Source organism: Halteromyces radiatus (genome assembly GCF_025201355.1).
Source record: "Halteromyces radiatus strain CBS 162.75 chromosome Unknown BX664scaffold_11, whole genome shotgun sequence".
NCBI lineage: Eukaryota > Fungi > Mucoromycota > Mucoromycetes > Mucorales > Cunninghamellaceae > Halteromyces > Halteromyces radiatus.
Genome location: NW_026251697.1, coordinates 443972 through 471900, shown reverse-complemented (window position 1 = coordinate 471900; position 27929 = coordinate 443972). Strand labels below are relative to the sequence as shown.

Below are 27929 nucleotides of genomic sequence, written 5' to 3'. Positions count from 1 at the left end.
AAAAAAAGTCAATAACATTGTACAAAGGAGATATCAAAAAAAAAAAAAAAGTTGTATAAGCAGGTTTATTGTCAATAATGTGTATATAATAATAAAATGAAATGGATGAATCAAAAAAAATCAAGGATGAAGATTCACTAAACTAAAAAAAAAAGGTCAAGAATGATATAATGGAGATAAAATGAAAATGAGTAAAAAAAAAAAAAAAAAGGAGGTAGGATACATATGAATAAAATGAAGGGGAACGAGGGGGGAATAGAATACAAGATGTAAAACAAAAAAAAACAACTAAATATATCAATATATATAATCTAAAGCTTGATACTACGAGAGACGTGAGATTTGATACCAGTTGTTTCACCACCATAAGTACCAGTCAATGGTTTAGCCACTTGTCGTACATTGGCAAACTTCTTCATCTTTTGTTCATATTGATGTCTCTTCTTGACACGACCATTTCGGTTTTCCTTCTTGCGATGTGGAGTCAAGCCCTTGTTCTTGAGAATTTGGTAAGATGCCAGTCGTTTGTCCCCATCTTCCACCTTATAATCACTATCTATCAATGGAGCTCGTGTGGCATCATATGCTGCTTGTTTCATCGCCTTCCTTGAAGCCTTTTCCTTCACCACATTGACATAATCATCATCCCCTGTAGCATCTTGCATATCCTGCTCATCCCAATCTTGATCATCCAAATCCGCTGATGGTCCTTGAGGTTGAGCCACACCTTTCTTTTGTCGTTGTGTTCTCTCCTTGTATGGTAGATCTGAATCACCTTGGTATTTCGATTGTAATCTTGCTTGTTTCTATTTTTTTTTTAAAAAAAAATATAGAAATAAAGTGAAGAGTAAGTATCTTCTTTCTTTTTTTTAAAAAAAACATCCTCATTTACACTTACCGTTTCAATCTTGGCAACATAATCTCGAATGGATCGTTTTTTGGCCAATTTGTCTTCCATATCGACTAGTTCCATAACATCCAGATCAGCAAAGTCATTTTCAGCTGTAGTACGTTTTCGTTTTTTGACTTGATTCTTAAGACTCTTGAATTCTTGTTCAATATCATGAGGAGTAAGGTCTTGATCCTCTTCTTCATCGGCATCATCCAAGAGAGTTTCATTGTAAAGATCCAAACCATCATCATCTTCTTCTTCTTCCTCACTGGATTGATTCGCCATCGTTTTCTTATTGTTGTTGTGTTTATCCTTGAGACCATTTGCTGTAGGTTTTTTGATGCTGATTGGTTTGTCTACTGATTGAATGAATTCTTCAAGTTGAGATCCGAGCTTGGTTTCTAATTTGTGCATTTTTTCAATAGCCCCACGCAATTCCACCAATACTGCAATGACTGGATGATTTCGAATATCGTTTGTACCAGAGGCTTTAAGAGTGAAATAGAAGGAGATATTGGTCAAGTAATTCATCAGGAGTTCTAAATGAAAAATGAAAGAGTGAGTATATCAGATCATCATTCACTTCTATCACTTACGGTGTTGGAAGATAATAAATTTGGCAGCTTCTTGATCTTGTTTTCCATTTTCTTTGATGCGGTTGATCAAATCAGTCAAATCATTCAAAGTTTCATTCTTATCCTTGAATTCGTTCAATAAATCAAGTAATTCTGGTGATTCATTTTGAAGAATTTTAATTTTTTCAGCCACAGGAAGATTTTTGCGACGAGTAGCTACAGACGATGACACACTATCATAACAATAAAAAAAGTTTAGATAGATAGCATTATAATATATATGCTCTTTACTACTTACTCAAATGAGATATCATCCAATTCTTTTGTAACAGTGTCAACTAATTGTCTATCAGCTTCCTTATTTGCTTCAGCACCAATTCCCCATCCAGGTAAAGTATCGTCCACAAAATCAGCTTCATCCAATTCAGCCAGTCGTTGTTTCTGGATCTTTAATGCTTCTTCTTCTTCTTCACGCATTTCATCTAAATCCGATCCTTCGTCTGCATTGTAATAAGCCTTTTTGGAGGTACCCCATGTTGTTTCTATTCAATCGTTTGAGATCAAAAAAGTAGATATAGTAAGAACCTATTAGGAATCCTTAGTTTTTTTTTCAGTTACCTTCGATTTCTTCTTCTTCTTCATCATCCTCGTCGTCTTCTTCAGATGATGAATCAGCTTGATCGAGTCCGTCTAAACCATAGATTTCATTTTCGCTTTCTTCTTCTACAAATATATATATATATACATATAAGGTGAGTATGGTTGAATATATATATATATATATTTTAGTTGAAATAAATATAAAAAGGGTTACCTTGTTCAGGTTCAGCATCTAATAATATTTCACCTCGAGAATCATGAACTATCGAACATAAAGAAAGAAAAAAAAATTAGTGTCGATATATGGAGAGATATATTATGTATTGCTTTACATTCGTCTTCTGAATCATGTTCAATATCGTCCCAGGTATTGATGGCATTGATTTTACTATTGTTAACATCCTGCTGTTTTGCTGGCGCTTTACGAAAAACGGCTGTCTTTTTCTTTCCCATGATTATTGTTACTGTGAAAGAAAAGAGAATAAAGGGAAAAAAGGTAAAAAGCAAAAGAAAAGATCAGTTTAAACTTTTTTTTTTTTGGTAGCAGTCTGTGGCTTATTTTCAATGCAAACGAACTGCGACTCGCGGGGATACAAATATCAACCAAAGTGAAAGGTAAACCTATTCATTTTCTGTTTCTCTCTGCAACTTTATTTTTTTTTTTTACATATACATATAAAAACCATTATGGATGATGAGCTTATTGATCAAAAAGAAAGGGAAGCATTGATTCGACAAAAATACTTGGCACGAGCACCAGGGGATGCCGCCACCAAGGCTTACATTGCTAGTAAATATCTCTCAGGACAAGACGATGACAAGAAACGGAAAAAGAAAAAGAAATCAAGTGAATACAAGATACAACAACATGGCAACATTGGTATAGTAGATGAAGACGAATTTGGTTGGTCATCTAGCAATACAATGGATGGAGGAAAGAAACGGAAAAAACGGTCAACAACCACAGTATCAACAACACGACCAAATAATTGGCAACCATTAAACAATGGAATGGAAGTAGAAGACGATGATGAAGAAGAAGAAGATCGACCAGTGATAGTACAAGACAAACGAACAGCATTAATGACAACAACAAGAACGGATAATCAAGGTGATAAACCAAGAATGTCAAGTGGACAAAAAGCAGGATTGTTGACAAGTAAGGAAATTCAAGAGGAAGCAGCAAGGGCTCGACAATTGGAACAAAGGGCAATGGAACGATTGGCGGAAGAAAGAAGGAAAAATAATGATGATGATGATGGTGAAGAAACAATTTATCGTGATAGTTCTGGTAGAAAAGTGGATCCTAAATTGGCCAAGGCAGAACAAGCAAGACAACGAAAATTGGAAATAGAACGACAAGAAAGGAAAATGGAATGGGGTAAAGGTCTAGTACAAAGAAATGAACAAGATCGACGACGAAGACAACTAGAAGAGGAGGCTCACAAACCAATGGCTAGGTAAGTAAGGAAATAGAATGAAAATGGTTATATTAGAGAAAGAATCAGAGGAGGAACATATGGAAGGGAGAGAAAATGTGTTACTAGGAAGAAAAGGAGGATAAGGTGGAGGGAGGAAGAAAATAAAAAAAAAAAAAAAAAAAAAAGGGGAAGAACAGGAGATGTCAAATTTCATTCTTTTATATGTAATATCCCAATTACTTTGTTTAGGTATGCAGACGATGTTGAATACAATCAGGGACTTCGAGATGAAGATAGATGGAATGATCCTGCGGCGGGGTTCCTTACCGTAAGTACAAAAAAAAAAAAAAAAAATGTCAAAATGAGAAAGGGAAAAAAAAAAAAGGAATAGGGGGGAGATGAAACTGGATAGAATATCTAACGACTCTTTTTATTATTATTTTTTTCGTTTATTGTTTAATGGGATTTTATATAGAAAAAATCAAGTACATCTACTGGGAAAGGAAAACAAATGGTCAGACCAAAGTACAAGGGTGGATGGAAACCAAATCGATTTATGATACCACCTGGATACCGATGGGATGGCGTAGACCGATCTAATGGTTATGAAGATCAATTTTTATTACAGCAAAATAGTCGAAAATCCTTAGCAGCTGAAGCTCATGCATGGTCTACCGAAGATATGTGATCTTTTTTTTTTTTTTTTTTTTGAAATGTCTGTGTGTATTCGGCTTAAACTCCCCAGTCTATTCTCTCTCTCTATATATATATATATGATTTACTCCTATGATAGTTTTCCCCTCACTTTTTTTTTTTTTCTTCTTTCTTCTTCCTCTCGTCCCCCCTTTTTATTTATTTATTTATTCTCTTATACAAGATCTCCTCATTGATTCCTTTTATGTAAATATAGTATAGTATAGTATATTTATGATGATGATGATGATGAAAATAAACTTTGAGATGATCTTTTTTACTCTTGAAAAGATGAATATTTTTGACGATTTGACGGATATAATCTCCTTTTGGATTTGCTTAAATGAAAAGAACTCAGGGGTATGGGAGTGAAATTTACAAAAATCTAAAAAAGGAGGTATTTCATTGGTTTTCTTTCTTTACCTGTGGACTTGACAGTTCATCCTTATTGGATGATCCTTTACTTTATACCTTTTTTTTTCATATTAAAAGACAACAACAAAAAAAACAACAACAAGGCAAAGACTTACTAGTATCGGAAAGCTTGAAAAAAAAAAGGAGAAAATTACTAAATCTGGTTACTTTGATTTTCTTGTTTTTTTTATTTATTTTATTGATTTATTTTTTTCATATAAATAGTAGTTATGATTTTTTGTCAAATTGACAAGATTATTAAAAAAAAAATAATCATTTTTTTTTGACTTTTTATCAATTTACCTGATTTACTTCATATTACAACTTGAAAGTTTAATTTTAACCACTTTACCCACAAAACCAAAAAAAAAAAAGAAAAATTAATAATATCGAACATCATGATGCTTTCATCTTCTACTTGTACTCTTCCACCTATTTCTGATTTGTTTGCTCTACCTCGACGGGCTTCTAGCGATTATCCTTCAATGAATGGTGATTATTGTGAAGATAATGATGATCATTCTTATCATCATCATCGTACAACTAGTGCTACTTCCTCTTCAACTACTGGATCAATGAATTCAACTAGCCGTACTCATCATCCAACAAGTCCTCCCAACAAAATGTCATCTTATTATCCACCATTGAAGGCTAAACGCAAGAGGGCTTCACCATCACAACTCTCAGTATTAAACAGAGTATTCAGTCAGACTTATTTCCCATCCACTGAGCTTCGTATTGAATTGGGTAAACATTTGGGTATGAGTCCTCGTACAGTTCAAATCTGGTTTCAAAATAAACGACAATCTTTAAGATCAAGAACACGACGACTTTCCTTGTCATCTATGGAAAATGGTGATGATGAAGATGATTATATGGCTTATCCTCATCGATTCCAGTATGATGCCAATTCTCCTCCTCATACTCCTACTGAACCCAAACAACAAATGTATCATCATCATCAAGAACATTGTTATCATGACAACAGAAATAATGAATATCATCATCCTTTGATTTTACCTCCAGTTCCTAATGATTCACCTACATCATCATCACCTACTTCACCTATTACACCATCTTCTCCTATGGCAATGATGGATCATGATCCTTATTTTCAACATAAACATAAAATCAATTTACCTCCATTAAGATTACATCATCAACAACAATATCCTCCAAGTCCACCTTCATCAGCATATCCAAGTCCTATCTCCATTGATTCTATCCTCCAATAGGAAAACTTGTAATGAATTATCATTGATATTCATCTAGTTATTTGTATAAAGTCTCATTCTTTCTTATCCCCTTCTCTTTCTCTCTCTCTCTCCCCCATTAATTATGTTATTTATCCCTTCTTTTTTTTTTTTTAATTCCCACTCCACCTTGTATGCATCCTTTTCTATATATCCATCTATTTACGTTTATATACGTTTATCTTTCTTCACTTTCCGATTTATTAAGCGCCAGATTGATTTATGCTTTGTTCAAATATCATCCTCTTCCTTCTTCTTCTCCTCCTCTTCCCCTATCTATTATGTTGTCTTCTCTTTTTTTTTTTTTTTTATTATCATTATTATTATATATAATTCTCATGTTATTCATCATTATCCATTATTGTATATGTCTACTTTTTTTTGATTTTTTTACTGCTTTCTTCTTCTTTTCTTCTTCTCTCAGGGAGAGAGAGTTTATTTATTTATTTATTTTCATCATTTCATAATAATCTTAATAAAACATATCATCTCATTCAATCTAATTTTTTTTTTTTTGCATGAATCTGATTCATTCTCCGCGTCGATCCTCCCCTCTTCCACTAAAGGAGCGATTCTAGATGATGACAAAGATTGCTCGCGTTAAAAATAAAAAGAGCGAGCTAAAGGAATTATATGAGGGGGGGAATAGATTTGGGGCAATGATGCCTGTATGTAACAAAATAAACTACACATAAAACAGGTTTTTTTTTTAAAAAAAAAAAAGAAAAGAAAAGATGTTTTATTGACATATGTCTTCTATTACAAAAAACATGATAATATCCAAAAAAAAAAAAAAAAGAGTGATGATTATAAAAAAAAATAATAACAATATTATGAATGAGATCAAATTATATACATTTTATAATGACTCCATCAATCAATGGATTCATATAGAAATTCATTCGATCATCTATTTTTTTTTTTTTTTTTTTAGAACCGTTTCAAGTCTTCATTTACAAACTCCTTGAATTGACATCCTTCTCTCCTTGCTTTTATTTTTCTCCTTTCTTTCATTATACAAATGAAGAATAATTGTTCTATCATCTCCTTCCCCCTTTTTTTTTTTAACATTCAGAAGAAAAAAAAAAAACTTTATCTCCATTTTGCATAAATTATTCTTATTCTCCACAATAAGCTCGCGTTGCATCGTCCAAAAACAATCCTCTATAAATAAACTCTATGTATGCACCCCATATTCCAGTTCAAAAAAAAAAAAAATGACAAGTAGTCATTAGAAAACTGGCACGATGTTCTTTTTATATATATATATATATATATATTTATATATTGTATGATCGAGATCAAGGAGGAACGTAAAACACATTCATTTTTATTTTTATTTTTTGATTTTTCTATTGTATTATTTTAACTGAATGATAACAACAAATCTCTTGAATGGGTGATTGAATGATGACAGTGATGGATGAGTGTTAATGATGATGATAAAGATATCACTAGTTTCCATGGTTCCGTAGAAGAATGTAAAGCCGAGATATAAATAGCTTCCTCAGAACAAGTTCGGTACAATCCCTTTTCAAGTATGTATGCTTTACTCTTTAAGTTTCTTGTTTCAATTTCTAATCTCCTAAAGATTCTAAATTATTATTTTTTTTCCTAGTATACACATTATTTTATTTCAAAATAATAATAATAATAATAATTTGCGACTCTAATAACAATATTTATTCTTCAAATCAAGCGTAATAATACCAACGTTCATCGGGTTGTGATATTTCATCCTTGCTTTGCTGCAGTCCCTAGAATCATCCATCAAAAAAAAAAAAAAAGGATTCTGGAGTGTTAGTGCAAAAGATCCATATTTGTATATATATTCTACATCTACCTCTGTCACTTGCGATTTCTCCATCCCTTGTAATGTCCTGAAAGGTGAGCCTTCAACTGTGACATTAACCCTAAAAAAAATCAAGATATTGAAAATAGATTAGAATCTTCGAATTTTCCCTTTTTTGTCATCCCTATTATGTTTGTGCATCAATGTAATGAACTTACAAAGAGAGATCTTTCATTTCACTTTGATTACGAATCAATCGACGCCATGCTTCATGAGTTTCTTGTACAACGGATACAGCATAATCCTAAATCATAAAAAAAAATAAAAGATATTTACTATGAACTATAATAATATCGTTGTTTATTTTTACCTTGTTCCTGCATTCCCCATCAAAAGCAAATTCATTTTCAGGTTTTCCATCCGGTAACTTGTAAATCCTAAACCAACGTCTTGTAGCATCAATCAATCCTGGAAAATGTTGTTCAACATCCTTGATATCTAGATATTTACATATAAAAGATATATATACATCATTTCTGTTCTATCTAATTCCATGGCATATTTTTTTTTATGGTTTACCATTCAGTTTATTTGCCAAAGGATCCTTGATATCAATTGCCAATAGTTTCCAATCTGTTTCTCCTTCATCTAGTAAAGCCATTACACCTAAAATTTTAACTTGCTTGATATCACCACATTCCCCTACTTGTTGTCCAATTTCACACACATCTAATGGATCGTTGTCACCTTTTGCCTTGGTATCTTCATTGATCATGTTAGGATCTTCCCATGTCTTTAAGAAGAAGGAAAAAAAAACTCAATATCATCTTCAGAATCCAAACCCCTTAACTATATTATTTTAGTCTTACCTGTGGAAGAGCACCATAATTCCATATATAACCTTTGTAAGGGAAACAATTGCCTACAAATCGAAGCTTGCCCTTTTTCATATCTTGCTTGATAGGATTATAGGGTTCCTTGGTGCCTATCTTTTAAGTTATAAAAAAGGACATGAATGCATACCCCGCGTTTGTATCTAAATCAGAAGGAATATAGAAAGTTTTTTTTTTTTACCTCCACTTTGGCATTAGTCCATCTTGGTACTTCTACTACCATGTTAACAATAGATTTGTCATTGTTAGGATAAAGAGGAATATCATGAAATGGAGAGATCACTTGGCCATTGTTTTCTACATATAAAATCTGTCAATCACCCTTTCTTTTATATATATTTAAAGTTACCAAAATAAACGCGATGGTTAGGGGTAAAAGGTTGTCCCTTTGTAAATGTCTTGATAGCCATTGTTCTGAAGGTTGTATGTTGCCATGCTTTGGTAGTTGGTAGGAAACCTTTAGATAAACATAAAGAAAACATCATCATTTTTTCTAACAAAAAAAAAAAAATCTATAAGGAAAAATATTTCCATCAGTATGGAAAAATTTTAGAATGTAGTCCGGGATTTAAAAAAAAAAAAAAAAAAGCAAGAATCTAACTTTTTTTTTCTTTCCTTTTGACAGTATTAATCTATATTGTATACAATGCGACCTGATGAACACAAAGCAAAAGAATCACGAAGATATCAACAACGCAAGAAAAAACAAGGTGATTCTACAGCAGCCGAGATAGCAGAAGAAAGAAAACGTCGAGCTAGAGCTAATGACAAGGGAACAAGTATAGCAGCTATTCGACGACGCAATGGTGAACTACCTTCCACAACTACCCAGACAACTTTTACCAGTATCAAAACTGGTCAATTCTCTAAGCGTAAAATCATTAACAATCAAGATAGATATAAAGAACGATCACTACAAGGTAAGATAATTGAATAATAAAGAATGTGATGGACTTATTCTTTATTCTTTCTAGATGATATTGATCAAGATGCTGAACTAGGTATCGATCGTGAAACAACAGATTTAGTGACCATGTTGGAAGATGCTGAAGGACATTTATCTGGTGGATCAACTTATTTCAAATTCAAAGAAGAACAGGAATTATCTTCAACCTACAAAGATGAGGTAAGATGGCTACAATTGATTTATTTAATATATTTATTTATTTTATTTTATTTTATTTTATTTTATTTTTTGGATGTTTAGTCATTATTACAAGTGAATTTTGATGCACTCGAAAAGAAATTTCAACAAACAGAAACTAGGATATTACTTGGATTATCAAAGGATGATATGGATGTGGTAAGAAAATTATATCTGATATCGTACAAAAAGTTTAAATAATAACCTCTTCTTAAGATCGAATGTGCTTTTGAACAAGATTTTATCGGTTTACAAAAACCATTGATACCCGCAATGAACAAAACATCTCAAGGTGTTATACTATTGAAATCATCGTCATTGGAACAACAACAACAGTCAAAGAACGATGGTATTTATATTCGAAACGATCGGTCCAATCAACGAATAACACCAAAGCAGGATGAAAGAAGTGAATCAAATGTGAAACTAAAAGGTAATAATAAAGGAGGATAATACGCCACATATTATGATTTATTTATTACAAACAAGTATTTACTTGTCCTACTTGGATTTATTTATCATAGAGGATGAAAAAGAATTGGACGTATTACTTGGATTCGAGTCAACAAATAATGTAATCCAAGGTAAGACTTTATAAACATAGTAAGAAATTTTGTCTTTTTTTTTTTTTGTCTCATTTCTTTATTTGTAGATACCACCAAATCAACAACTGCAACCAGTACAAAATTAGTAAAACCGTCTATGCCAAAATTAAAAGGTAAAGCAAAAGCAGGAATAAAGGTGTATATATGTCAGTTATTCATGCTTACTTTTTTTGGTATGGTTAGTCCCAGGATCTGCATTACCCAAGTCTGTGATCAAGAATGACAAAAGCACGGATGATCAAGCTTGGTTGGATGATCTATTAGGATAGTTTTTAATTGATTGTGATGATGATGGATGACGATAGAAAAAAAAAACCTTGTATCAATTAGAATAAAATGATGGCGAAGATACCAATGAGTTGGACATTTGTTTGTTTATAAGTAAATAAAAAAAAATTGGATGATTGTATTATTTTGTCCCCATGATTGGTCTTCATTATGCAGTGTGTACACTATTTAGGGAAAAAAATGACATCTACAGTATCGTGGACTTTTTTTTTTTCTCATGACGATGATGCAGATGTCAGATTTTTAAGAGTCATCCGTTATGTATGATATGTGTTTGTTCGTTTTTTCTATATTTGTGAACTTATTTGATATATATATATATATATATATATGAAAATTTGATGTAAAAGTTTTGTACTGATTTACTAGGCATGATTGACCGATTGAATGAGATGCGGATGAAGTGATAGGAAAACGGAAACGAACCCAAATATGGCAATTTGCCCAAGCACCTGAGGCAATCTTATTAGAATAACAATGTATTTGTATACAAATAATCCAAATTTTTTTTTTTTACATTTTTTATTTCTCATATATCATGTGAATAGTACCATATTAAAAAAAAAAAAAAAAAGAATGATTCTAGTCTCAATGATATCCGGGGACCCCGTGCATTCTAGGACTTTTTCATTGTCGTACATATGATAATTTGAACAAGCGCTTTGCCTTGTTAGTGTATCCCGGTGGTTAAGCAATGGGTCACAGACCATCATCACATCATACTCGTGATGCCACTGTTTATATTTATCTATAACACAATAATCGATGAAAAAAAAAAGATCTCTTTCTTTTTTTTTTTTTTCAAAATCATGATATTCAATTTAACTGATTATCTTTCTATTATATACTAACATAATAATAAGTAAGTGATCATCAAAAGAATAAATGAGAAAACGATAATTTATTTATTCTATTTTTTTTTTTTTTGTTTATTCGTCGAATTCTATTAAACAATAAGAGACATGATATATACCGATCAATCCACACCTAGTAGTTTTGATTGGATTCGAAGATGGTGGTATTGGAAAACGCATCGACCACCTATGTGGTGTTTTCGTCCTGTGAAGAGAGATACAAATCAATCAAGTCCATGGCAAACATTTTCAAAATCAAATCAAAAATTATTATGGCAAGCATTTTATGATCATCATGAAATTCAAATATTAGATCCATCTATTCAACAAGGAAAAGAACTTGTACGTGTGGTAGTTCAAGAAGAATTGGCTTTTGTCATTGATCCTGATTGGTCTCAACCTTTACTTTATGATATCGCTTTGATACCTTATCATCATACGAAGAAAATGTTCAACATGCATCCATCCTTCCCTTCATCTGCATAATCTTACGTCATTTGTATTGTTACATTATTAACTATTGTTTTCCTCCTATTGATACATACATATATTTCCCAGTAAAAAAAAAAAAAAAAAAAAAAAAAGAGAATAAACATACTATGTAAATCCATCCCCCACCACCAAACACACGCACAATCCCATCATCACTTTCTAAACCATAATAAAGCATCAACTCCAAGTAAATGTGATGAATCAATCTAAAACCAAAATCCATATGAGTAATAAAAGACAGTGAAAGACAAAAGACATGACAACAAGTGACGCATTTATTGAGAGATAATTAAAAAAAAAGCAAATGGATGTGTCGAAAGTGGATATGTACAATGTGCTATAAAGAAGTAAGGAATATGATGATGGCAAGTACCAAACTGTCTTTCATTGTCGAGATTCTTCCATACATACAGAGCATCAAGCTTAGGTGGATAACCGCAACGTATAGAGGATATTGTAAATTGGCAAAATTGTCTGACTACATATACATCTTTGTATGGTGATACCGTGGACAAATATAGCCTACGTGAAAAGAAAAACAAACAAACAAACTTTGTGAGCACCTTCTTCTTTCTTAAAAAAGAAAGCAATAATTTACTCATCCAATCCATCGATAACGCTGATAATCTTGATAGCACCTTGTCAGTAAGTATATATATCATACTTCTACAACCACAATGAGCTTGGTGACCAAATCTAGAAGAAGTCGAGCATTCATCATAGCAGTAATACCCATCTTTTCTTGAATGTCCTCCACGGATAAATCCAGATATTCTTCACCAAAAATGTTGCCCATATCTTCAGGCATCCTTCCAGGTTTGATAAGCAAGATCTAGGATGCAGCCCTAAAAAAAATGCAAGAACAATAAAAACAATAAGGGTACCATCTCTTTTTTTTTAAAAAAAAAAACTCAGTCATCGTCACTTACAAGATGTGATATAGGTGAGTTTCCATATGGAGTTTTTGTTGACGATTCGCAAGAGAGAGCTGGAAGTCATAAATGGCTTGTGAAACGTCGAAATCATCAATTAAGTATCGGTCATTGTTCTGTTGAGACTTTAAAATAATATTGATAAACCGCCTATGGACAAAAGACTTTACTGGTTAATAAAAAGAAGAACATGAAAAAAAAAAAAAAAATAGAATAAATCATTACCAATATATCTACTTTTTTTTTTTTTTTTTTTTACCTGGTCCAAATCACAAAGAATCTTTTCAACGTTGTCTGGCAATTCGGGGTCTTTCTTGGAGCACTTGGATAAAACTTCCTCCCAATCATGATCATCAGATAGTTTATGGACACCATCATCAGTGGCAAGTATAAAGGGATGTACACAGTTATGTAATATAAAAAAGAAGAAAAGGAAGGATGTGATCGAGGTGGCGGTCCTTTCATACATACAAAGCATCAAGGTTAGCGATGAAATCGTGGATAACCGCAACGTACATAGGATATTGTAAATTGCGGAAATCGTCTGGTTACATAACCTAATTGAAAATAAAAAACTTTGTGAATACCTTCTTTTTTATTAAAAAAAATGATAATAATAATCGCTGTTTACTCATCCAATCCATCGATGGCGTTTCCAATCTTGATATCATGTCGTCAGTAATCGGATACGTCAACCATTTTGAGAGCAAGATCTTGTTCGTTCGAATATTTTTTGATTGTTGTTTTAATGACATTCCAAGAGGTACCTCCTTTTTCCATTCGTTGGTACTGTGTTCCACATCGTTTGATTCCATAAGTAAATACGCCGTCCAGACATACAATATTTGGTCCCAAACGCCTTCGCATTCGTCCTACATATATCCTTGGAAGTGCTGCTCATCGTTTTGCCGCTAAGAATAATAATAATAAAGGTAAGTTTCCTTGTCCAACTGCATCACTAAAACTTGATTCTTTTGTCACTTACTCTTTTTGTACAAGATTGGTATCATCCAAAATGATATCAAAGATATGTGCGATTTTACGATAGAATGTCAATTCACTTGATGCTTTTGAAGGTTGCTAACATCGTCAATGCAAGTTCGTACCACACGCCATCACCACGTCAAGCAACTTGAAATAATTCTTGATCTTGAGATTTGGCTTTATATAAGTCAAGCTTCATTTGGCATATGGCTTCATTCAAAAGGTTCTTTGTAAGGAATACCTTGTCATTCTTCCCTAATTGTTGATAAAAAAAGGAAAAAAAAAAGAAGAGGGAGCATCATAGTTAGCATTGCCACGAGTTTTTTTTTTTTTTTTTTTTTTTTTTTTTTTTTTTTTTTTTTTTTTTTTTTTTTACCTTCAGTTGCCGAAAGAATTTGAGTAACGCAATAGTATCCCCTTTCTCGTTTTTGTTGGTGGCAACAGTAACTTTGTCCATTCTTTCAAATGTCATCGCTGTTCCATTGTGGTAGGGCGTCATCACTGTCGTATCAGCGTATTCCGTAACCATATCCATAAAATAAAGAATGCATGCACAAACAAAGAATAAAAATACATCGTAAGATGGAACCAATTACATTGACGCGTAATAAAGTAGTAGGAATAAAAAATAAAAGTATGACTACTATAGATCACTAGTATTAACGATAATAACAAAAAGGTAAGAGATCATAGAATATAGATTTTCAAACTTTATTACCACTATGTGCGTAACCGACAATTTCAATTTCCTTCAGTTTCTCAGAATCCCATTTGATATCTTCGGCAATCATCAACAGCATATCCCGCATTGTTTTTGGTAGCTTCAGTTCTTCATCATGCATTCGCTTCTTGCCCAAGTCGCTATCGTAGATCGCAGATGTTTCAGTTCCACCATATTCCAGTGCTATACCGTTCGACGCCTTTCGGATGATCATGTCGGTCTTTGACCCAAATACCCTCGGTTGTGCTCTGTTTGCTATTCTTTTTCGTTCCCTGCTACCGTTGCTGCATGATTCACCCCTATCATGTACAGTAATATAAAGAATATATGTTTACCATGTTTTTCACTTTTTTTTTTTTTTTACCTTCAGTTGCCGAAAGAATTTGAGTAACGCAATAGCATCCCCTTTCTCGTTTTTGTTGGTGGTAATAGTAACTATTTCCATTCTTTCAAATGTCATTGTTGCTCCATTGTGGCAGGGCTTCATCACTGTCGTATCAGCGTATTCCGTCAGTATATCCATAAAATAAAAATAAAGAATGCATTCACTAACGAACGACAAAAATACATTGTAAAATGGAATCAATTACATTGACGTGTAATAAAGTAGTAGGAATAAAAATAAAAGTATGACTACTAATAGTCACTAATTGATATAACTAAAGTCATTATAAAGAAAAGGAAGAAATAAAATAAAATAAGAATCTCTTTATAACAAAAAATAAAAAATACGGACTTCGAAAATTATCATGCGGATGGTCCATAATTACTAACTAAGGAAGATACATATCAATGTGTAAAACACTCCAGGGCAGCTATCATGATAAATCATTACAGTACACGTATGATGTTTCATCACTTTCCCTATACAGTAAATAAAAAACAAATACCATATAATCATCATCCGATGACTGATAAAATAAATATCGTACTTTCCCAAAATGAATGTCGCATTACCACTTTTTCAGATATCGCTTCAGAGATGTCGGTAGAGTACATTAAAGACACAGAACATATTGATGATAACTTGTTTATTAATAACAAAAGATACAAAAGAAAAGTAACATGGGCTTTTTATATTTTTAGCAGCTTTGGGTGTTGTCCATAATTTTTTAGGTATCGATTGATTGACGATTGATGATTGATGACTGTATCATTGTATGAAGGATGATGGTATGATTGTATGATATGTGATAGCGGATGATTGTATGTTGGATGGTTGTATGATTGTACGATGGATGATGGAACATTGTCGTTAGTCACTGTACAAATTTCTGATAAAATACAGAATACTTCATTCTAGTTACCTTCTGACAGAACAACATTTTCTTTTTCTTTTCTTTTTTTCTTTGAAAAATGTCAAAACACTCTTTTATCAGCCAACATGATAAATCAATATAATAATGATGATTCATCACATCAATGGAAATTAAAAAATGGCAATAATAAGTATGCTGTGCACAATCATACTATCATTTAAAATAGAACAACTAAAAAAAAAAAAAAAGAAAAAAAAGAAAAAGAAAAAGAAATCTAGTCATTAAACTAAAACATGGCAAAAACAAGTCAGTATCATGTATCACTTAGTACATGGATATTGTAATAATAGAATTTAATGTAGAACATCTATGTAATTAACTTTATTATAGAGAGAGAAATGTTACTAATACTAAAAAAAAATGATGAAGTAGATACTAAAAATAATAAAGTAGATACTAAAAAGGACAAATGATAAATTAGATACAATAGAAAGAGAGAAATGCTGTTAATACTAAAAAAAAAAAAAAAAAAAACGATGATGAATTAGATACAATATAAAGATAGAAATGTTGCTAATATTTAAAAAAAATGATAAAACTCGCTTACATCTTGTCTCATCATTTTATCTACTAAAATTAGCTCATAATTGCAAGGGTGATTCATTTTCTTATAAAGGGATCCTTTTTATTTAACTTTTTTTTTTTATTTCTTTACATTACATTCGTCTTACCTGCCTGCTTTTTTGTCTGTCTTCCTTTTTCTTTGATCTGCCTTTTTCTATACAAGTACTCTTTAATAGTTCAAGCATCTTTGTCTGTTTCTCCATTGATCTACTTCTTTTTTGTTTTTGGGCTTGACCGTGGTCGCTAATGCGCATCTGCGTGGTTACGGTCAGCCTCTTTTTTTTTTTATTCAACAATTTCCGGGATGGTTATCGCCATCCTACTTTCGCTACGGCGATCTCGTTACACTTAAATGGTAAGCTAGTGAAATATTTTTATCTGGATAAGTATTACTCATTTTTTTTTTTTTTTTTTTTATATGTTAACTTGGTGAACTCAATTGGTGGATTTCCTTTTGTCTTTTTTGATTACTCTTTTTTTCATGATATCTATTTTCTTATATTCTCTATTTGATTATGCGACAATTATATCTTTTTTCTTCTGTCATTTATTTTCTATCCTTACGATATTTTATTCCCTATTTTTGCGTCATCTTATTCTTTGAATTCCGTCAATTATTATTGAATAAAGTGTACTATTTCATATCTTCATTCATTTCGATGTAGTATCATCCAACTTGATGAGTGCTCATGACTCGGAGTTGAAAAATCATAAAGTCCCAAAGTTCTGTATTATTTTTCCTTCCCCCTTTTTTTTTCTATCTCTCTCTCTCTCTCTCTCTTTCTCTCTTTCTCTCTTTCTCTCTTTTCTTTCTTTTCTTTCTTTTTTTTATGCATTCATTATATGGAAGTTCCTTCTATAAGTTATGATGATAATGATTTTCAAGATCCAATAGCATTCGATTCAACAAAACACCATAGATCAACTCGCTCTCACTTTGTTGAACTTGCAACCAAATGCTCTTTGTGTTCTACTTCCTGGACAAATAATGGATCTCATCGTATTATCAGTTTAAAATGCGGTCATGTCTTTGGTGAAAAGTAAGTAAAAATAAAACATGATCTTATTATAAGAAATACTCATTTTATTATATTCACTAGATGTATTTTAGACTTGATCAAACTCAACAGTTCTAATGGTAAAACCGTGTCTTGTCCTCAATGCAGGTAAGTTTGTGAGAACTATTCTTAATAATATACTGAATATCTTTTCATATAGTGCACTTTTACGGAAGAAGGATATACGACCTATTTGGCCAAATAAGGTATTTCAGGATAATGACTCTGTACTGAACGATCTGAAGCAACAACTGGAAGTCATACAAACAGCTCTCAAGGAAAAAACAAGACAACTAGACGATATCAATCAACAGTATCAGCAATGTCGACAAACTATTCATGAATTAACCCAAAGATCAGAATATCACGAAACTACAACCTACTCCAATCAATCATATAGTTTACCAAGTACTATTGACTCCATCGATGCACCCTTTCAACTTGTTGATACTAAATTACTATCATTAGAGGTAAAAGGAAACGAAATAAAAAAAAAAAGAAAAGAAAAGAAAAGTGAAGCAAGGTACTAATATTTATCATTAATAGCGTAATGTCACCCGTGTGATGACCTTGGTACCTGATCAAGAAATGGTGGTGTCAACGTTGAAGCAAGGAGCAACAGACCACGGTTTATACAAGATGAGTCTTCGGGATCTCCATAGCTGTGAATATATTGGTAATCATACAGGACTTGTGCGTGATATCAAACATTCTATGAAACTGGTCGATAATGGGAATGTGACATTACTCTCTACTGGACTGGATAAGACACTTCAACTTACATCAGCTTCTAATAATTGTATTCTATTATCGTAAGTTGATCCATCTTTTATTATCTGTTTGATTAATCCTTTTTTTTTTTTTTTGCATATAGACACACTCTCCCTATGGCTGGTTGGTCATGCGAATTCGATATCAAAAATAGCAATCAGTTTTATTGTGGTCTGGCCAACAACACTGTACTTGTTTTTGATATTAGGAATACTAAAGGATGTTTGATGCAACTCAACGACGACAATACTAATAATACACCTTTACATACCATGATATCCTGTCAACTTGAAGGTGATCACCAAACATCCAGTTTTCCCTCACTTGTATGTTCGAATCTCACACAAACGTATCAATGGCAATGGCAAGATAATCTACAGGAACCTATTTGCAACTTATTTCAAGCTCAAGAAAAAGGTAAATACTTTTTTTTTTTTTTTAAAAAAAAAAAAAAAAGAACATCAATGAACAAGTATAATAATGTTTTTATATATTTAAAATTTAGGCTATCAACCTTATGCCCTCGCGGTCGATCAACAAGAAATGACAGTAATGGTATCTTCTCGTTCTCTTGGATCTTCAACAAAACATACAGTTATTCAACAATCAAGTAATGAGTGGAATGTAATATGGGAATATACTAGTTCTCAATATCAAAAGGCCATGGCTAGGACGGATCTTTACGAAGGACTCGCTTGTTTTAGTGAAGATGATGGAACAGTGAGTATATATATCTATATATATTGTGTATTTTTAATTGAAGACAACTCACTACTTTTGTCGATAGATCAATATACGAAACAAAGATGATGCAAAGCAAACAATCGAAGGGAATCAAGATCAATTGATGATGGATATCAAGTTGGAGCGTATACAACATCGACACTATTTGATTGCATTGACCGACAATATGCTGAAAATCTACAACAAATATGCATGATTTTTCGACGTCTTGGTTTTTGATGTGTATGTGGATGACCGTGTTTTAGCAAGGATGAATTTAGCCGGATCAATGGAAAACAATTTCATGGTGGGGAACATCGGATTATTAAAACCAATTAAAAAACTATTTGGTGTTAGTCATGGGTGAGGCACAGCAACCGAAACTTTTACTTCATGACACGACATCTTCTATTGGTCAACATGATTTGTAAGTGGACAAGAATATTTAAATCGACCACTCTGATTGGCTCTTTGGATCTTTATGCAGTCAACAAGAATTTCCACGGTACGCTAATATATAGACCAGCTTCCCCTTCTGTATTTTTTTTTCTTTTTTGTTTCTCATTCTTTATACTCTCATACCTTCTTACATTACTCTTTTTATTTTTTTTTTATTTTACATTATTGAACAATGTCGTTTATCCCAAAGGCTCCTATGAATCCTGAATATTACAATCTGGTTATGCCAGGCATCACCTCCAAGTCTCGTGCCGCCGTGAACAAGCTTCTCAAGAGCAATCATGAATCTTTTCATGTTTTCTTCAATGACAAAAAGTTTCACAATCACCTTACTCATCATCTTCTTGCAGCTTATTCTTTTGGTGCCAATGAAGAACGACTTGAACAAATCTACAAGGACCATGCCAGCTATCAACGACCATTACCACCTCTTTTGGAACGACCTTTAACGCGTGAAAACTACCAAGTACAACTGGGGAAAGCGAGTGCCTATACTAGCTTTTTGAAACTCTTTGAAACAGAAATTGAACAACATGGTATCTTTGACACTATTCGGCGATGGGTTTGGTCTGGTGATATGTTATCAAGACTTGTTGGTGGAGTATATCATCCTTTAATTCATGTTGGTTATGGTGTTGAATTTGGTATTGCTGGTCAAGTGGCAGAAGGTAAGTTAACTTTTATATAATATCTTGATGTATTAATTAACTAACGTATTTTATTTATCTTTTCTTTTTCCTATAGGACTGGCGATGGTAGCTTGCACAGACTTACGATATAGTCCATGGATCAACGATAATCCTCCTCTTTCCGATTCTATCCCCAACGTCCCTTCTATCTCCACAATTCCTGTACAACGACCAGAATCAAAGGAAAACGACAAGAATGTATTACTCGATATTCTACAAGATATTCGGCAGGATGCATTTTTCGAAAATACTATATGCAAGGAAGATGAAAATCCAATTTCCAAACTCTTTTCTCAACCGCGTGTGGTGGACAAGATCAATGATTATGCAAAACAATGGAAACATGACAAACAATGGACAACAAAGCAAGACATCGACTCGCGTGTAAAGGAACTATATACATCAGTAGTGGTAGCCTATGGTGCAACAGGACTCTCTTCAAACAATCAAGTTCGTCTTGACTTCTTTTTAATGCATGCGTTGACTTCTTCTTATTTTATCCACATCTTGGTACCTTACTTGACTATTCAGGAAGCCGCATCTTTGGTACAAGCACATTGGTTTGCCACTCTGACCCACTATGTTGCGGTGGGACGACCTGAGGTCAGGATGGATCGTCTTTTGGATTATGTTTCACCCAATTTCAAGGATCTGGATCCTCAACTTCCTCATCGACAATGGTCTTGTGTCTTGGATGCAACTGTGAACGAAGAAGAACATGTCACCAAAGCTATTCGCGCCTGTGCCCATGCTCAAGATTTGTACAACGATGATCCTCTCTGGTTTGATGACAATGTTTATCTCAAGGTGGCCCAAATGACTTTTGATCTTCATGGAAATTGGACTTTTGGTGTTGGATTTGACCATTGATCACTATTGACTCCCTCTCCTTTATAGTTTATATCAAAAAAGAAAAAAAAATTATTTAATAAAATCATTTATCTTATTCTCTCTCTCTCTCTCTCTCTCTCTCTCTCTCTCTCTGTATATACACATGTGAGTTCTATTTTCTTTTTATAAATAGTATCCATTATTTTATTATTTTTATTATTTAAGAGTCACCTTTGTCATCACTATTGTCACTCGTAATCATGGTTACTGTCTTAACGCTACCATCATCGCCATAGGGAGAAAATAGAAACATTATTATCATCACAGACTCATTTATAAAAGCTACCATGATAGAAATGCTTTATCGATAGACACTAGAAGCGCAGATACTTTTTTTTAATATAACCATTCATTGTTCTTCCCACTTTGAAAAAAAAAAAAAAAAAAAAAAACCTATGGAGATATCAGAATTGTTTATTGATACAAGATAACTATAATGTCAAAAAATAATCACTATAAAAAGAACGACCAGTAACTGTCTATCTAACTATTTTTTTTGTTTTCCTGTTTTGTGGAGGTATATAGTGAATAGAGTAAAGCCGGTATTTTCCCTTTGTTGTTAAAAATCGCCACTAGTTGATCTCGTCTATCCAAAGTGAGTCGATCAGAGGGTTGCCAATGAAGCATCAATGCCGGTAAAAATGTCTGTTTGAACCATTTCGGTCGAAAAATCGAATCTTCCCATAAAGACTGAGGGATAACATTGGTGTCGCCAAACTGAGTAACAAGTCGCTGAAGATCCTCTGGTTGATGTCCCAAAACTGTTTTATTGTTACTGCTAGATTCCACGAGTTTGCCTTTACCTTTATCCTTAATGTTGTTATTATTGCTGCTGTCGTTGCAGGAACCGAGAAGTGTAGGATAATGCTTGAATGTCACATCTATACCTAATGCCAATAATCTCGATTTTGCTTGTGAAACGTAAGATGGTGTTGGTGATTTTCGTTGATCCGCATATGCTTTGGTATGAATCTATCGAAAAAAAAATAAAATAAATAAAGTTAAAGCAAAAGAAAATAAATACTAAAGATAAAAAAGAGTTTACTTGAAGAATAGCAGGCGTTTCATAAGGTATCATTGTTTCCAAATGTTTCATCCATAGCTGGTTTTGGCGTTTGGTTTTCAAACAAGATGTATCTGGATCAATAAACGTTGACTAAGGATGAATAAATAAAAAAGGAGACTGGATGAGATATTTTCTTTCCTTCTTTCTCCTTTTTTTTTTTTTTGATATCATTACCACAAACCATTGAGGGTATGTCAAAAGTGTTTGAAAATGATGTAGAGATATTTGTACCATGGATAATAAAAGAGCAATTGGTTCAGTAGGGCCTTGTATATGCTGTAATAAAGCTTGACGTGCTTGTTCCAATATTTTGACGATTTGAGTCGAATCTTGCCCCGTTTTCACTAATTTCCAACAACTATGACCAAAAATACCAAACATCACATTCAAATTTGGGATCTTAGTCATAAAAAGGAGAAAATAGTATGTCAGTATTGTCATTTTTACACATATGTCCTTTCATTCTTTTTTCTTTTTTTATTCCAATAGTACCTTGTCCTTTGAATACTGTGTCATAAGGAAATCAAACATAGAGGAAAAGAAAGGTATCACGGTGTCATCATCATTGGTGTTGTGAGATCCATCTAGCCATGCAGAGTTCTTTTCTTGTAACAAACTTATAGTAGCGCATTCACCTATCGATCAAAAAGAAAAAAGAAAAAAAAAAGAAGCGTATATATATATAACAAAATCAGCTATATGACATAACAACCGAAGTAAGAAACAATCCTTCATATTTTTAGAGCATACTTTGATCCGAGAAAAGTTGTGATTTGGTTGGTATCCATTTGGAAATCCTGGAGCTACTTTGATGATCATGACATGTAGGTATCCAATGAATCCATTCCTTTTCAATCCATTGTTTTCTTTCTTGCCACGATAAATGCTTCAGTCGTTTCATATCAGCCAGTAAATCAAAATAAGCCAGATAGACACTTGAGCATTTCACGTCTCCAATACTAATAGGATGATAGCAACAGGAAAAAGAAGAAAGAAAAAAAAAGAATATCAGTACAAAGATGTTGAATCAGATCTTCTTTGATATCCACTTTTTAGCACTCTTACCCAGGACTATAGTTTGAAATAACGAGACGATCTTGATCAAATAAAAGTTGCATCCATTGTTGTACCTTGGCTTTGTCAATAGGAACAGAAGAACTTGATGTTGTCATCAGTGTGATGATTGCTTCCAAATAATCTTGTACCACCAATATATTGTCCAGTTCTTGGAGACAGGCCACAAGAACCATGGATGACGATGACTGATGAAGTAATGGAAGTAAAAAAGAAATCAAAGGCATCATTCCATATGCTTTTCGAGACCAAGACCAATAGGATACCAGAAGTAAAGTCAATTGTGCCTGTGACATGGTGAACAGATTCAGAGCAAGCACAAATTCATCAATGGAAAAGAGTAATTGTCGTTGCAAACGAGCCATAGTAGCTAGTAGATCAGAGGAACACGAGTCATCTTCATGAGTTGCCAACCAAGTATGTGCTAGCTGTTGTGCTGTGAGTGTTGTTGATTCACATGTCGAGTTGACTGGAAGTTGTTTCAATGTATGCAGTCGACGTCGTTTCGATGCAGCTTCAGTATCGACTCGAATATAATAGTGAAAATCTTCAGGAATGGACTTTGTTGCCATGATCACATTGTTGTTGAATAAAAAAAAAAAAAAGTAAAAAAAAAAAAAAGAAAAGGCAAAAAAGGGAAGAAAAAAACTAAAGAATACAAATTCCAAAGTACAGACAGGAAGTTTATTTCAATTTTAAAGGTCCGTTTTTTTTTTTTTAGGCTATCATGAGAGGAACATATCAAGCAGAACCGGTGACTGTGGGTGGCATGGCAGTGGTAGTAGAAGTAGAAGTAACAAGAGTATCATCTGTTTGTTGATGTTCATGAGGAGTAGAAGAGGAAGGAGTAGGGATGGTACCCATTTTTTCACTTTGGATGCGTTTTGCTTCGTAATGGATAGTTGCAATATGAGCCATCGTTTGATTGGCCAAACCATGTACCTTTTGACCAGTAGGTGTATTCAATGCTTCTTGTGCTTTCTTCATGGCCAATTCCATCTTTTCTTGAATCTTGAATCTTTGATCCATTTCAACTGCCTTATCCCAAATACGATACTTTTCATCGAATTGTTTCACTATCCAAAAAAAAAAAAAAAAAAAAAAAAAAAATTGAAGAGATCACAAGAATATATCATTTTTGATAATGATGATGATTACCATTGGCTTGTAAAGTAGTTAAATAACCAAATAATTTTGTTGAGAATCGATATTGATTATCATACTCCAAACCTTTTGTTACAATATGATCTTGTAAGATATAACCACTGGCAAGGATTTCAGCTACAATACGTGATTTTGGTTTAGATTCTTGACTTGTACTTGCTTCACTGCCATCATCACTACCCTTATCATCAAATGAAAAACTAGATGCAAAATAAGGTGAGGCAGAGATATGTGATTCATCAATCAAGGCTATAAATAGGAACATATATCAGTCACCTCATAAAAATGAGAACGATGATGTCTTACCATGACTAAGAAGGGCGGCAGTTCTGGCTGCAGATTCTCGTTCAAAATGGATTAAAGCTCTTTGACCAGTTCCTTCTTCATCCCTAAAATTTACAATAGATATATACATATAAAAAAAAATAAGACATCCAAAGAAGAATTTTAACAAAACAAGAAAACCTTACAGTTGCATTTCAAATTCTTTGATTTTTCCACAAAATAAAAAGAACTCTTTCACTGTGTTAAACGCGTATGTGATAGAAAAAGGAGAGATTCAGTTAGTTATATCATTTTAAAGTGTTGATTCCATGCTAAGAACTATATTATCACGATGATGATGATGATGATGATTGTATGACACCGTACCTTTGTTCCCTGAGGATTTCAATGAAATATTATTCACAAGAATATAATTAGGAGAAGGAATCTCTGGCAACTATGGAGTTCAATCAAGTAAAAAAAAAAAAAAAAAATATGTACATTAAGCGAAGCAGTTAAAATTGATAGAATAGATGGTAATAGACAGATTTGATTATACCTCAATAGTAGTCCATCCAGCCATGTTAGTAATATAAATGGAAGAAAAGAAAGGGAATGGAGTGAAAGGGAATAGAGTAGAATAAAGTATATGAATAGTTTGTTACATTTTATAAGGTAGACCCATAAAAAAAAAAGAAAGAATATCAACCATCAAAGAAGTAAACTACACGTGGATAAGGGATTATCATATGAAAACAAAAGAATATAAACAATTTAAAACAACAATTCGAAACATGTTTGAAAATTTACTTTATTTATGGGACTAGGAATAATAATAGTAATAATAATAATAATAAAAACGATATAAATAATAACATTAGAAATGATAAAATAATAAAAAAAAAGGTCTATTGTAAATAACATGGAGGAGGATTGTCATCATTTTGCATCAAATGATTAATGAGATTGGATAGGTTGCCATGCTTGAGTTGTTCATTCCGTTCAATAAGACTATCAACTTCAAACATCTGTGATGAGGTAGCGTATGATGTTTCAGCAAAAGGGTGAGTTGCAGGAGATGTCACTAATGGCTCGGATCTTGGTGTATAAAGTTTGACGGTATGATCAGAAACTGCAGTTGCCATAATGGGTAAATGCGGATGACCCTATCATATGATATGCACATAAACCAGAAAGGGAAGGAAGAAGAAGAAAAAAAAATATGTTTTTTTTTTTTGTTTGTGAGAGATATGACAACAATTATTTTGAATATTTACCTGAAGTGCACTGACAGGAGAATGTCCAATATTAAACATTTGAATCACCTTTTCATTTGTCCTTTCCCATACGAAAATCATTCCATCGTCTGTACCAGAGAAAATATATTCATCATCTAATCCATAAAAGCCAATACTTTCACTATTCTATAAAAAAAGAAAAAAAAAAAAAAGAATTAATCCCCTTTCCATATTTATTTTCCGTAACTTACCACCCATGGATTCAAATGTCCTGTGTAACGATATCGATGTTTGATGGTAGGAATGCTGGATCCATTATCCATATGAGTTGATTCCGTTTCTGCGCTATCATGAATATTAAAAACATAAATACCATCATCAGACCAATTTACCATAATCTATTATATAATAAAAGAATTGTGAATAAAAAAAAAAAAGAATGATTATACCCCCTTTTTTTTTTTTTTTTTTTTTTTTTTTACCATGTCACTGTGAATTTTGCTAAACCGACAAACGTTTGCATAACAAATTTCATTTCGAGGTGGTGTATATTCATTCCTATTAACCAAGAGTTTGACCAATGATCGTTGTTGGTGATGATAAGGATCATCTTTGGATTGCCTTGAGATCATTCGTCGATCATGCAAATAAACGTAGTTTTGGGATCCCGCCACAGCCAAATAATGATGAGAATCGCTGATAGATACATCTTGTACACGTACTGGATCATTCCTCACAACAGGTTGTTGACTAGAATTGCTGTAATCAAGTAAAACGGAAGCACACGTGGGGGCATTATCTGTACGGCAAGAATGCCTTTGTCGAAAATCATACTGTCGGATAATACCTATATCATATATATAATACAATTAGGTTAGGTAGGACAATCATGACAAAATACATTCACATGTCAATATAGGTAACTATACCATCTTCAGAGCAAGTTATGATATCGTTTGTATTGTTGGCATTAATTGCTAGCATGGTGTTGGATGTTGAACAAGTAATTCTATCAAAGATTTGTCCATTGGTAAGATCAAATAGATATACAGTTCCATCTTCTGATCCTGAAATAGCATAACGATTAGATATATAGTTGACAGAAAAGATGGAAGCGCGACCACCTATACTGAGTCATAAATAAAATGTGATTAGATATTTTTTTTTCTTTTCAATGTTAAATTCAATACATACCAGTAGCAATACTAGTTGATAATGGTCTTGAAGAATCAAATGGTTGCCAAATATAAAGTTTTCCATCTCTTGATCCTGAAAGTAAATTATCACCTTGTTCTGACCAACTATAACATGATAAAAAAATGAATAACAAATAGTTTATCATATTTACTTACCATAGTGATGTTACTGGTGCTTCAGAAATAGGTCGAAGACTTGTATCTAATACCATACGATTTAGAAAGAAGGGATCACCATATACTTGACGACCTTGAATGTCATAAAAAAAATATAATAATAAAATGAGTCATGATGCATTTGAAATGTCCAAGTAATGAATCTTACTGAATTTATTAAAATGGGTTGAACGCGAAGTATTAAACTTGTTACATTGCCTTTTCCATAAGTAATCGGAAAGAGTAGAAGACATGATTTAAAAATATGTGAATAAAAAAAAAAAAAAAAGCGAAAGAGGAAGGGAAAAAAAAATGCATTATCAGCATGGTCAATTCGACAGAAATTCATTTGCCGCTCTAAACTATTTCAAGAGTTTCAATTTTTCTTTCCCGTCTTATTTTTCTCCTTTCTCTTTTCTTTTTCTTTCTCTTTTTTTTTTTTTTTTTTTTTCTTTTTTTTAAAATAAACTACTATCCACAATATGGGAAATTCTTATAGCTATATGGGTGATTATTACTATCCCTATGATGTAAGTATATAAACATACTATTGTCTACTCTATATGATGATGGAAGTATCTTACATCCTTCTTTGTATATTCTATAGTATGGGCGACGAGGATTATGTGGTAGTAGACGTAGATATGGTTACAGGTCAAGGCATCATCGTTTCTATGGTCCATTCTCTTCACCTTATAGTCATCTCTATCATCCGGCTTACTCACCGTATTACTACCCACCAAC

General features: G+C 32.8%; 11 protein-coding genes across 11 annotated transcripts; 5 read left to right on the top strand and 6 right to left on the bottom strand.

Moving 5' to 3' along the window:
• Nucleotides 1–210: 210 nt before the first annotated feature.
• Nucleotides 211–2547, bottom strand: BX664DRAFT_343666 (Sas10 C-terminal domain-containing protein). Its single transcript, XM_051547346.1, has 7 exons — nt 2400–2547; nt 2282–2329; nt 2086–2190; nt 1766–2009; nt 1489–1700; nt 899–1431; nt 211–806 (listed from the first exon to the last, which is right to left on the bottom strand). The coding sequence occupies exons 1-7, from the start codon at nt 2518–2520 to the stop codon at nt 312–314; spliced, it is 1758 nt and encodes a 585-aa protein (XP_051396096.1). The 5' UTR covers nt 2521–2547; the 3' UTR covers nt 211–311.
• Nucleotides 2548–3192: 645 nt separating this feature from the next.
• BX664DRAFT_367314 (Pre-mRNA-splicing factor of RES complex-domain-containing protein) lies at nt 3193–4176 on the top strand (the record flags this gene model as incomplete). The annotated part of the gene is made up of 3 exons (XM_051548563.1): nt 3193–3527; nt 3738–3816; nt 3964–4176. The coding sequence occupies 3 exons, from the start codon at nt 3193–3195 to the stop codon at nt 4174–4176; spliced, it is 627 nt and encodes a 208-aa protein (XP_051396095.1).
• Nucleotides 4177–4993: 817 nt separating this feature from the next.
• On the top strand, nt 4994–5830 carry BX664DRAFT_318427 (uncharacterized protein; the record flags this gene model as incomplete). Its single annotated transcript, XM_051542797.1, has 1 exon — nt 4994–5830. One exon carries the CDS (start codon nt 4994–4996, stop codon nt 5828–5830), a length of 837 nt encoding a protein of 278 aa, XP_051396094.1.
• A 1623-nt stretch (nt 5831–7453) lies between these two features.
• On the bottom strand, nt 7454–9041 carry BX664DRAFT_343663 (putative IPP1-inorganic pyrophosphatase). The gene is made up of 8 exons (XM_051547345.1): nt 8883–9041; nt 8715–8830; nt 8510–8629; nt 8220–8433; nt 8011–8138; nt 7859–7944; nt 7692–7761; nt 7454–7605 (listed from the first exon to the last, which is right to left on the bottom strand). Exons 1-8 carry the CDS (start codon nt 9019–9021, stop codon nt 7543–7545), a joined length of 936 nt encoding a protein of 311 aa, XP_051396093.1. The 5' UTR covers nt 9022–9041; the 3' UTR covers nt 7454–7542.
• On the top strand, nt 8693–10705 carry BX664DRAFT_44972 (uncharacterized protein). Its single transcript, XM_051549584.1, has 8 exons — nt 8693–8981; nt 9159–9453; nt 9508–9659; nt 9741–9836; nt 9894–10110; nt 10202–10261; nt 10330–10395; nt 10466–10705. Exons 2-8 carry the CDS (start codon nt 9180–9182, stop codon nt 10549–10551), a joined length of 951 nt encoding a protein of 316 aa, XP_051396092.1. The 5' UTR covers nt 8693–8981; nt 9159–9179; the 3' UTR covers nt 10552–10705.
• A 3726-nt stretch (nt 10706–14431) lies between these two features.
• Nucleotides 14432–15074, bottom strand: BX664DRAFT_343639 (uncharacterized protein). Its single transcript, XM_051547344.1, has 2 exons — nt 14918–15074; nt 14432–14852 (listed from the first exon to the last, which is right to left on the bottom strand). The coding sequence occupies exon 2, from the start codon at nt 14765–14767 to the stop codon at nt 14537–14539; it is 231 nt and encodes a 76-aa protein (XP_051396091.1). The 5' UTR covers nt 14768–14852; nt 14918–15074; the 3' UTR covers nt 14432–14536.
• Nucleotides 15075–17279: 2205 nt separating this feature from the next.
• Nucleotides 17280–19205, top strand: BX664DRAFT_318422 (uncharacterized protein; the record flags this gene model as incomplete). The annotated part of the gene is made up of 7 exons (XM_051542796.1): nt 17280–17476; nt 17537–17602; nt 17655–17964; nt 18041–18306; nt 18369–18682; nt 18771–18985; nt 19053–19205. The coding sequence occupies 7 exons, from the start codon at nt 17280–17282 to the stop codon at nt 19203–19205; spliced, it is 1521 nt and encodes a 506-aa protein (XP_051396090.1).
• Nucleotides 19206–19619: 414 nt separating this feature from the next.
• Nucleotides 19620–21006, top strand: BX664DRAFT_353676 (uncharacterized protein; the record flags this gene model as incomplete). Its single annotated transcript, XM_051547708.1, has 2 exons — nt 19620–20115; nt 20192–21006. 2 exons carry the CDS (start codon nt 19620–19622, stop codon nt 21004–21006), a joined length of 1311 nt encoding a protein of 436 aa, XP_051396089.1.
• Nucleotides 21007–21420: 414 nt separating this feature from the next.
• BX664DRAFT_343628 (uncharacterized protein) lies at nt 21421–23773 on the bottom strand. The gene is made up of 6 exons (XM_051547343.1): nt 23159–23773; nt 22844–23052; nt 22586–22728; nt 22268–22492; nt 22073–22183; nt 21421–21999 (listed from the first exon to the last, which is right to left on the bottom strand). The coding sequence occupies exons 1-6, from the start codon at nt 23737–23739 to the stop codon at nt 21511–21513; spliced, it is 1758 nt and encodes a 585-aa protein (XP_051396088.1). The 5' UTR covers nt 23740–23773; the 3' UTR covers nt 21421–21510.
• Nucleotides 23774–23799: 26 nt separating this feature from the next.
• On the bottom strand, nt 23800–25283 carry BX664DRAFT_287428 (uncharacterized protein). The gene is made up of 6 exons (XM_051541742.1): nt 25155–25283; nt 24983–25052; nt 24802–24853; nt 24638–24720; nt 24326–24580; nt 23800–24243 (listed from the first exon to the last, which is right to left on the bottom strand). The coding sequence occupies exons 1-6, from the start codon at nt 25176–25178 to the stop codon at nt 23909–23911; spliced, it is 819 nt and encodes a 272-aa protein (XP_051396087.1). The 5' UTR covers nt 25179–25283; the 3' UTR covers nt 23800–23908.
• Nucleotides 25284–25414: 131 nt separating this feature from the next.
• Nucleotides 25415–27467, bottom strand: BX664DRAFT_343623 (WD40-repeat-containing domain protein). Its single transcript, XM_051547342.1, has 8 exons — nt 27355–27467; nt 27186–27279; nt 27028–27134; nt 26763–26957; nt 26316–26680; nt 26085–26231; nt 25873–26019; nt 25415–25761 (listed from the first exon to the last, which is right to left on the bottom strand). Exons 1-8 carry the CDS (start codon nt 27437–27439, stop codon nt 25504–25506), a joined length of 1398 nt encoding a protein of 465 aa, XP_051396086.1. The 5' UTR covers nt 27440–27467; the 3' UTR covers nt 25415–25503.
• Nucleotides 27468–27929: the final 462 nt, after the last annotated feature.

Bases quoted from the DNA above. Each gene is read 5' to 3' on its own strand.
- BX664DRAFT_343639 (XM_051547344.1), bottom strand. From the start codon at position 14,767: ATGATCATCCGAAAGGCGTCGAACGGTATAGCACTGGAATATGGTGGA.
- BX664DRAFT_343628 (XM_051547343.1), bottom strand. From the start codon at position 23,739: ATGGCAACAAAGTCCATTCCTGAAGATTTTCACTATTATATTCGAGTC. The intron at 23,053-23,158 runs GTAAGAGTGCTA...TCATCCTATTAG, and splicing joins ATTTCAAACTATAGTCCTGG to TATTGGAGACGTGAAATGCT. The intron at 22,729-22,843 runs GTATGCTCTAAA...TTTGATCGATAG, and splicing joins ACAACTTTTCTCGGATCAAA to GTGAATGCGCTACTATAAGT.
- BX664DRAFT_287428 (XM_051541742.1), bottom strand. From the start codon at position 25,178: ATGGCTGGATGGACTACTATTGAG. The intron at 24,721-24,801 runs GTAAGGTTTTCT...TGTAAATTTTAG, and splicing joins AAAGAATTTGAAATGCAACT to GGATGAAGAAGGAACTGGTC. The intron at 24,244-24,325 runs GTAATCATCATC...TTTTTTGGATAG, and splicing joins AACTACTTTACAAGCCAATG to TGAAACAATTCGATGAAAAG.
- BX664DRAFT_343623 (XM_051547342.1), bottom strand. From the start codon at position 27,439: ATGTCTTCTACTCTTTCCGATTACTTATGGAAAAGGCAATGTAACAAG. The intron at 26,958-27,027 runs GTATGTATTGAA...GACTCAGTATAG, and splicing joins ATCAACTAGTATTGCTACTG to GTGGTCGCGCTTCCATCTTT. The intron at 26,020-26,084 runs GTAAGTTACGGA...CTTTTTTTATAG, and splicing joins GACATTTGAATCCATGGGTG to AATAGTGAAAGTATTGGCTT.
- BX664DRAFT_343666 (XM_051547346.1), bottom strand. From the start codon at position 2,520: ATGGGAAAGAAAAAGACAGCCGTTTTTCGTAAAGCGCCAGCAAAACAG. The intron at 2,191-2,281 runs GTAACCCTTTTT...ATATATTTGTAG, and splicing joins AGATGCTGAACCTGAACAAG to AAGAAGAAAGCGAAAATGAA. The intron at 1,432-1,488 runs GTAAGTGATAGA...TTTTTCATTTAG, and splicing joins ATTTATTATCTTCCAACACC to AACTCCTGATGAATTACTTG.
- BX664DRAFT_44972 (XM_051549584.1), top strand. From the start codon at position 9,180: ATGCGACCTGATGAACACAAAGCAAAAGAATCACGAAGATATCAACAA. The intron at 9,837-9,893 runs GTAAGAAAATTA...CCTCTTCTTAAG, and splicing joins CAAAGGATGATATGGATGTG to ATCGAATGTGCTTTTGAACA. The intron at 10,111-10,201 runs GTAATAATAAAG...TATTTATCATAG, and splicing joins ATCAAATGTGAAACTAAAAG to AGGATGAAAAAGAATTGGAC.
- BX664DRAFT_343663 (XM_051547345.1), bottom strand. From the start codon at position 9,021: ATGATGATGTTTTCTTTATGTTTATCTAAAGGTTTCCTACCAACTACC. The intron at 8,139-8,219 runs GTAAACCATAAA...GTAAATATCTAG, and splicing joins TTTGGCAAATAAACTGAATG to ATATCAAGGATGTTGAACAA. The intron at 7,945-8,010 runs GTAAAAATAAAC...TTTATGATTTAG, and splicing joins ATGGGGAATGCAGGAACAAG to GATTATGCTGTATCCGTTGT.